Raw genomic sequence first — 9,389 nt, 5'->3', positions numbered from 1 at the left:
ACGTAGACTTTGACGATCCACTCATTCAAATGACCAGGCAATCATGGACATACCAGGAATTTCCCCAACTCTAGAATCTTCGGAAAAAAAGGACACGAGCAATTTGGTTTCATCAGGACACGGGTCCCACTCACAGGCCTGGTCCACAAATGTAGGGACTCTCGTGCAGTCAACATTCGTTTTGTGGAAAATTCTTTAAACGAGAAGCCAATCATGTGCGCAAGACACTGTACTACTAATAGCCAAACGCCACTTCGATTTATTTCTGTCTCTCGACCAAGGCAAAGAAATTTCAAACGATAACTCAAGTGTCCATTTCTACTTCTTGTTCTTGCTTCTTTCCATTTTGCCTTTTTTACATCGATTCACTCACTCATAAGACCTGCCCCTCTACTCCTATGGAAAGAACCGACAATTCGCCACCCAAATTTTCCTTAAGGGAGTTTTTCAAGTCCTTGATCGATCACAAAGGGAAAAATAAGCCTGAAGAGGTCCGCAACTACCTCCTCGTTGTGGCCACCCTAATTGCCGCAGTGACTTTCCAAGCCGGCGTCAACCCTCCTGGTGGTGTCTGGCAAGAGAACTCGCACGATCACAAAGCAGGGCGGGCCATCTATGCCTCAGACGTGATGGCCTTCTACGTTTTCCTAACGTGCAACACTCTCGCCCTCTCCTCGTCAATCTTCCTCATAATCAACCTCACTTGGGGCTTCCCGTTCTTCCTCGAGGTGCTCGTTGCGACGGTGTCGATGCTGATGACTTATGGGGCCTCCATCTTCGCGATCACGCCAACAGAGACGATGCCGTCGGTGCAATTCCGGTACGTGCTGGCCATTGCGGCTGTTCCAATTATCGTGAGGGTAGTCATACAGATTTGCAAGTATGTCCTGTGGAAATGGTCAGGAGGAAAATGCAAGTTTTACATTGGGTAGTTAAAAGCGATGCATCTTGGTTTTGAGTGGATTACCTTTAAATGATCATGTGTTTACAGTTGGCATGTTAGTTAGCAAAAGAGCGAAAAAAAAAAAAGAGAGAAAAAAGGAATCATTTAGTAGCTGTAGAAGCCACAATAGACTTTGGTTTTGATGGTCTGCGGAGTAGAATAAGCATGTTTCATTGGAGACGCTCTCTCTATCTCAATGCAACTTTTAGATCTCATAAGCACTTTATTATAATTGGAGGATCATTGCTGTTGATATAAATCGTCTTCATTTAGACCGTTCATTGATTGTTGTCTTATAATTACAATTTATGAAAGAAATATTTATACGGCGACAAATGACAGTGAGGGAGGGAGGGAGGGAGGGATTGGAATCTTGTTAATCTAAGGTTAAGTGGACACCCTTTCTGCCCATGTATCCAAGAGACGAATTGTGACATCTCGAAAGTTCCGCTTCTTTGAATGGATTGTTTTCTTGACATCTCAAAACTTCATATTGGATGAAATAAGAGTTTTGCTAACATAACAATCTTTATGTACTGTGAGAATAATAGTTTATTGTAAGCCACAAATTCTTAAGGAAGTAAGTCCCACAACAATTTATAATTATTTCTTGAAGAATATATTGTTATTCTCACAGTAAATTACAGACTGTCACGCAATCATGTTTTAATAAATAATCACTCTCCAATGTTTACAGTCTAGTATTGTTGACCAAATTGACTCAAAACCCGTCTTGTCTTGTTATTCGAAAGTGATTCATTGTGAAATAAAGTAACTCCTTCACTCATAGTTATAAAAAAAAAAAAAAAAAAAATTGCTAAGGCGATTGCATCTCAATTTATTTTATTTTTGTTGAAACTCAAAAGTTTTTTTTTTTTGGTCAGTGAAACTCAAAAGTAAGTCGAACAGTGTTCATTTGCAATCCTGAAATGGGAGGTCCAAACCAAAATAATCGAACTCTCCAAGGAAATTTGCTTGTATTCACGACATTTGTGTTGTGATATTGACTGAAGAATAAAATATCGGAGTCATATGAGTATGAGTGGTGAATAATGAGCAAGAAGATTCGTACTAAGATTATTGAGTGAAGTGGAGCAAGAGACCACTAGAGATGCGGTCCATTGGTAAGAGAGGATTGTGTTCTTTGGAGATATTTAGTTTTAGATATAGAGTTAGACCCTCATACTCTGTAAAAGGGACGAGAAAAAATCTGAGAGAGGGAAAAAATTTACAATAGGACAGGTAGAAAAAAAGTGGGGCAAGAGAATCAGAAACCTCTTATATGATGGCAACCAGCTGTAAAACATTCGCCATCCAAGAAAGTGGGCCTAACTTTCACATTTCCTCATGCATACATTCTCATTCTCTACTCTTTAATTTTCCTTTTTGGATCCTCAACTGTCCATGAAAATCGAGAGGAAATTATATTCCTTGAATAGGTTTTCGAAAACGATCAAACAAGTAGAGGGAAAAAAAAATCTGAGGGAAAAAAAGTTAGAATAGGACACGTAGAAAAAAGTGGGGCAGGAGAATCAGAAACCTCTTATATGATGGCAACCGGCTGTACAACATTCTCCATCCAAGAAAGTGGGCCTAACCTTCACATTTCCTCATGCATACATTCTCATTCTCTACTCTTTAATTTTCCTTTTTTGATCCTCAACTGTCCATGAAAATCGAGAGGAAATTATATTCCTTGAATAGGTTTTCGAAAACGATAAAACAAGTAGAGGGAAAAAAAATCTGAGAGAAGGAAAAAAAAGTTAGAATAGGACAGGTAGAAAAAAGTGGGGCAAGAGAATCAGAAACCTCTTATATGATGGCAACCAGCTGTACAACATTCTCCATCCAAGAAAGCGGGCCTAGCCTTCACATTTCCTCATGCATACATTCTCATTCTCTACCCTTTAATTTTCCTTTTTTGATCCTCAACTGTCCATGAAAATCGAGAGGAAATTATTTTCCTTGAATAGGTTTTTGAAAACGATAAAACAAAGGACAAATAAAAAGATATTTTGGTTTTACGCAAAAATCTAATAAGTAACACAGATGAATATTAATGAATTTATATAAAAGTTGATAAATTTAGGCTAGTAAGAAGGACAAATGAAATGGGTAAACGATAATAAATAAAAGCCGATGAATTAGGATAACCAAATAAGAGTTGGTAATTGAAAAAAAAATTGGTAAGTTGCTCAAATAAAAATTAATAATTTAATTTCATATTTGTAAGAAAGAAAAAGAAAAAAAGTGTTGGTATAAAAAATATATCTATCTATGTATATATAATTTGTTCATAGGGAAATTACTGAGAAAGTCAAAAACACATTGCACTTATGCCCATGCAATCTTAGGGCGCGTTTGGTAACGATTTCGTTCCTGGAGCCGATTCGACTAGAAATGATTATTTTTGATTACGTTCCCAAACGATTATGAGTAAAAAAACGCGTTTAATAACTATCCAAATTTTTTTATTCTGGAATAGAATTGCGTTTGATACAAAGTGTTAATTGATTATGTTCCAAATTAATTTCTTTTAATTTTTAAATACTTTTAGATACTTTTTTTTTTTTTTTACATTTTTCCTTTTTCCTTTTTTTCCTTTTTCTTTTTTTTTTTTCCCATTTCTCCTATTCTTCTTCTTCTTCTTCTTCTTCTTCTTCATTTGGCCGGTCCTCGGATCGGCGACCGGCCAAACGAGGGCCGGCGTGCTCATCGGAGCGTCGCCGGCCTTCGCTAGTAGTTGGGCGAGGCTCGGCCGGCCTCGGCTTGGCCCAGCCGCGAGGCTCGCTTGGCCACCGGCGAGGCTCACCCAAGCCCCACCGGTGGGGCGAGGCCGGCCTCGCCGGTGGGCTGGGCTTGCCTCCGACGAGTTCGCCGGACCGGCGGCGGATGGCGGTAGGCGGCGGCGGCGGCGATGAACGACGGCGGGCGGTGGTGGACGACAATCGTGGGATGTCGGAAGGAAAGAAGGAGACTTTTACTGTTTTGATTCTTTTTTGATTCTCGGATAGAGAATCATATTTTTTTTTTTTATTCTCAATTCTCTTCCCAATCTAGTCCCGGGAACAAATTTGTTCCCGAAACAAAAATTTTACCAAACGCGATTCTCGTCTCAAATTGATTACGAAACAAAAAATCATAATCGAGCCTTTGTTTGACACGTTGCCAAACAGGCCCTTAAAATTTTCAATATACCTAATTTAATATATAATTTGTACATAGGGAAATTACTGAGAAAGTGATAAACTCATTGCACTTATGCCTATGCAATCTTAAACTTCTCAATGTACCTAATTTAATAAATAATTTGTACATAGGGAAATTACTGAGAAAGTCATAAACTCATTGCACTTATGCCTATGCAATCTTAAACTTTTCAATATAACTAATTTAATGATAAAAATGTTAGTGATTTGTCAATATAGTTCATCCAATCAATTTTTAGCTACAAATCGCTAACATAGACGTCGACCATTGTATGTGACACGATCAACAATAACATAAATAATTTTTTGTATTTTTAAATTTTTTTTTTTCTTTCATTTTGTTTTCCGTTTTCTTTTCCCTACTAGTTGATCACCAGCCATAAGTGAAGGCTGGCCTCACTGGTGCAAGTCATCTTCATCATGCCTTGCCTAGGCCCCGACCCTTGCCCAAGCAAGGCCTAGGCTAGTGAGGCTCTCTTGCCAGATCTAGCGAGGTCAATCCTCACCTAACTAGGGTGACCTCACCTAGGCAAGAGCGAGGGCTAACAAGGGCTACCCTCACCAAATCTAGTGAAGTCAATCCTCACCTTTGAGAACTCACAATTCACTGTTAAAAGGTAAAGGGCTAAAAAAAGAGAGGAAAAACATAAAAAAAATGAAAAAAAAAATTATTTAAAAGTTATCAACATCAGCACCAGTCGTCACGCCATATAGAACGGCCAGCATGCATGTCAGCGATTTTCAATCAAAATTAATTAGATAAAATATATTGATGAATTGTCAAAAGGTTTAAGACTAAGAATGCATTTGGTTCAACCTGGGGGGATGTAAAGCCATTTTCCCAAGTATCTTTGAACAAATGTGTATTTGTCAAAAGTCGATAATGTTGGTTGATGCATATATCGTGTGAAGCAACTTTGAAGTAAAAAAGAAAAGAAAAAGAAAAAAGAGCTCCTACTCTTATGTCACGCCCCGATCCTCAAACGCGTGCCTATCTCTTACTTCGGTCGATTAATAGCAAAGTCCCATGATGCATTACTGACCCTGTCATTTAATATACACATGTGGAAGCATATAAAATCTCCAGACAATAAAATAATGTGATAGAAAAGTAGGATTCCAAATTTCCATTTTTAAAAGCATCCACACTTATATACATTACCAATCATAGTGTAAATATATACAAGCCGAATTGTTAATTCAGATTTAAACCACGAGTTTCTAAAACAGAGTTTGCAAAATGGAATCGACTTCTATCAAAAGAGAATTGCCCTATGACTAGCTAGTCCAATAGGGTTATCAATTTTTTAAGCTTCCTTTTCCACACTTTGGGCCTTCACTCCTTCACCAATGCCATCTAAATACCTGAAAATGGTTATTCAATAACCAGTGAGACAACGTCTCAGCAAGTTCTACCCTCTAAGATCCGATTAGTAAACCAATACGCCATACGGGCTGCCTATGCATGCACAAGTCAGAGGATTTACCTTGGCCTCAGATTCCATCTGCAAGTCAGTACAGTTCAATAGGCACTCAAACAATCACGACAGATCGAAACATCGATCAATCAATCTAGTCGATTATATGTCAAACGGACCATTTTTGGTCATTTCAATCAATACTGTCCATTCTTTAAAATAACCCATCGGGTTATCAAGCTAGTATTTTAAACGATTCAATCTCTGAAATGACATTATAAGTCACCAAGTATATTCATCATAACATCCATTCTACAAAATGACTTATTGAGTCATCGAGCCATTATGGCATGTCGTCCATTCTACAAAATGACCTATAGGGTCACCGAGCTGGTATTGCATACCGTCCATTCTACAAAATGACCTATAGGGTCACTGAGCTGGTATTATATAACATTCAAATCGTGCAATCAATTTGTCCTTTTTATCATTTCCGATAAAAGTATACATGCGTGGGCACACGGTCGGCCTTAGCCAAAATATTATAATTTTGTTTCCACAAATTCCACCCTTATCTGTAGTCCACCAAAACATTTTTGGTGCTGTCAACCAATACCCGGTTATTTTCCAATTAATTATCCAAATAAATTAATTCAAGAAAATAATCTTATAATCACAAATAATTCATTTCAGTACAAAATAAAGCTCAATTAAATAAACGGTCTGCACCACGACAATCAGCATAAAAATTCGGTCGTTGGCTATCCCTACCTAATTTTCGAAAAATAAATAATTATTTAAATAATTTCACAAATTAATAAATAAATACAATAAATCCAATTTAGGTCCGTAATGCCTAATTAAAAGCTGAGACGAACTGGGAAAAATCTCGAGGTTCGTTCAGTAAATACTAGAAGCACTTGCAAATAACTAAGTCTAACCACCTAACATGCATCATTAAGTCACTAATTTAATTATTCTAAACTAATCTAACCACCTAATCATGCTTAATTAACACTAATCAACCTTAAGCATAATTAAAAAACTAAGCAATGATTAGTGAGCTAAACTCATCCATTTAACGATCTGTTTGGATCGAAACGTCAGGAATATCGCAGGGGACATTTAACTTCAAAGCAGGCCTCGGGTTCGGAGCCCACAAGCACCTCAAAACAGCCTTCAAAGCGTACTGGAAATCCACTACAAAGCTTGTTGATCTTGGCTAGAACAGCAGCTTGGAGGCGCGAGGGAGGCGGCCAAGGGCGAACGGTGTGCGTGAGTGGTGCGGCTAGGCGGACAGCGCGACTCCAGCAGCGTGTGGTTTCGACGTGCGACGGCGAGTTGCTCCAATTCTTCCTTCGGTGGCTGCTAGTCGTGTAAGATGGAGGGAGAGAGGAAGGAGCTGCATGATCGGATGAAGGAGAGGAGAGAGGGAGAGATAAGGTGGAGGGCCCCTTGGCCAAGCTTTTCCACCGAGTTGTCTCCCAAGCCTTGTCCAAGAAGCCAGCAACCCTTGGCTGCAATTGAGCCACCAAAACTCTCTTGTACAACATGTGAAATGGTCCAAATTGCTAGGGAGAGGGGGAGCTACGAAATTGCTTGAGTTCTCCTTAAATTGGACACAAAATCTCACTTGATTAAATCTCAATTGGCTTCAATAAATTCAATTGGTCATCCATCGACCATCTCGGCATTTTCCCTCAACCATATATCCATCTTGTATCTCAATTTTGCAACCAAAAATAATCCCCGACCTTAATTGAACAAAAACGGTCATAAACCGACTTTTTCCCAAAAAGTCTCGGTTGTCAGAAAAATCTTCTTAGACTGAGTCATGGGTTCTAGAATTTATTGTGATATGATAGAATCTTCAATTTCTAAAATCAGACTTAAATTTGCGGTTAATTTCCATTCGACGCTTTTTTGGCGTGACCTAGACTATCGGGTAGTTTTCAGAACTTTTTAGTGCAAATGACCCATGGCCAATTTTCTTTGAGCCACAATGAACCCATTTGACACATTGGTGACTCTTGACTGTCATAAAGATCTCGATGATTCAATTACGGGCACAGGGTACCAAAACGACAGAAAAATCAAACTAATACCGGTCGACGAGAATTTTCCAATTTAGTGGAGTCACCCACGATTGGCTACACATCTCAGTCGAACTGACTTATCTCTGATCTCAAATCGGTTTTATATTGTGCCGTAATGGCTTCTAAAGATAAGCACGATCGAGAATCCGATTCCTGGTTGAATTCTCAAGTCTATTGCCTTAAAATTTCTTAATGGCTTTCTTGGACAGTCTAGTTATCTCGAGAGTGATCAGCTTTGAGAACAACTCTATAGGCGCGTCAATGAAATGCTCGATTTATTCAATAGAAAATAGGAGTGAAAATCTGGAATGTCACATCTTGAGCATATTGCAGAGACAACCGGGCAACCTACCCAATCAATCTAGATCGTTGGCGCGGCACTAGCGCCCAGTGTGGAGCTACTCGATGATCCTCCTGCAACACTAGTTTGGGTAGGAGAGGTGTGACATCCCAGATTTTCAGTCTTGTTTTCTCTTGAACAAATCGGGCATTTCATTGACACGTCTATAGAGCTGTTATCAGATCTGATCATTCTAGAGATAACTAGACTATATGGGGAAACCATTAAGAATTTTAAGGCAAATAGACTTGATAATTCGACTAGGAATCAGCTACTCGACCGTGCTCATCTTTAGAAGTCATTATGGCACAGATATAAGTCGATTCGAGATCAATGAAATGTTGGTTCGACTGAGATGTGTAGCTAATCGTGGGTGACACCACTAAATTGGAAAATACTCATCAACCAACACTAGAATGATTTTCTTATCGTTTTGGTACCCTGTGTCCGTATTTGAATCCTCGAGATTTTCATGACAATCGAGAGTTGTCATTGAGTCGAGTGGGTTCATTGTGGCTCGAAGAAAATCAACCACGGGTCATTTGCACTGAAAAGTTCCGAAAGTTATCCTAGTTCAGTCCACACTAAAAAACGCATCGAATGGAAATTAACCGTGAATTCGAACCCAATTTCAGAAATTGAAAGTTCTGTGGTGTCACGAGCTAATTTAGGAACGTCAACTCAATCTCAGAAGATTTTTCAGAGATTCTGAGATTTTTGCGGAAAATCGAATCGAACGTCGCGGAAAATTAACAGAAATTCATACAGGCCGAATTTAAAGGAGTTTTGACTTTCAAGCCGAGCTTTTTGGCGATGGGCACCTAGAGAAATGGTATGGGCTTTTTCTTCGAGGAAATTGGACATCAAATTTGGGGAATTTGTAAAGAAATTGAAGCTCGAAATCTAGTGAAATTCGGAATTAGAAAAGGGCTGCATTTTTTGGCAGCAAAAATGCAACCCAAAAATGGATCAAGATATTTAAGGAGGGGACATTGCATTCAATTAGATGGATAAGGATGGTGGACTTCAAGCTTTTCAATCTTACCGAGCACTCCTTCAGTTGCTGTCCATCTTCAAATGTCGGTCTCCCCTTTCCTCAGAATTGGAACAAGCTGCCTTGTCTTCATTTGTTAGTTTCGTCCGAAACTGAGCTCACACCCACCGAAATTCTCAACTCCAACTCTCTCTGTTCACCGTCCACTAAACGAAATCTCCACGCCAGCCTCACCACCGAAATCTTTTGCTCATCTTCAGCCGCAGCCATCCACACGTCCGAGTCCCATCTCATTCGGTCCATCAGCTTGCCGTGAAGCCGTGAGATCTACCGAGCTGCCACCTGTCGACTACTTGGCCTACTTCAGTCAATAGCAGCAACAACCGAAG

At 39.3% G+C, this 9,389-nt stretch overlaps 1 protein-coding gene across 1 annotated transcript; it reads left to right on the top strand.

Annotated features, from left to right (window-relative positions):
* The first annotated feature begins 247 nt into the window (after positions 1–247).
* On the top strand, positions 248–7,124 carry LOC120293489. Its single transcript, XM_039312936.1, has 2 exons — positions 248–820; positions 6,678–7,124. Exons 1-2 carry the CDS (start codon positions 399–401, stop codon positions 6,697–6,699), a joined length of 444 nt encoding a protein of 147 aa, XP_039168870.1. The 5' UTR covers positions 248–398; the 3' UTR covers positions 6,700–7,124.
* Positions 7,125–9,389: the final 2,265 nt, after the last annotated feature.

This window comes from Eucalyptus grandis, chromosome 5 (assembly GCF_016545825.1).
Source record: "Eucalyptus grandis isolate ANBG69807.140 chromosome 5, ASM1654582v1, whole genome shotgun sequence".
In the NCBI taxonomy this organism is placed as follows: domain Eukaryota; kingdom Viridiplantae; phylum Streptophyta; class Magnoliopsida; order Myrtales; family Myrtaceae; genus Eucalyptus; species Eucalyptus grandis.
The sequence above is the reverse complement of the archived record's forward strand: the minus strand, read 5'-3'. Positions and strand labels throughout refer to the sequence as shown.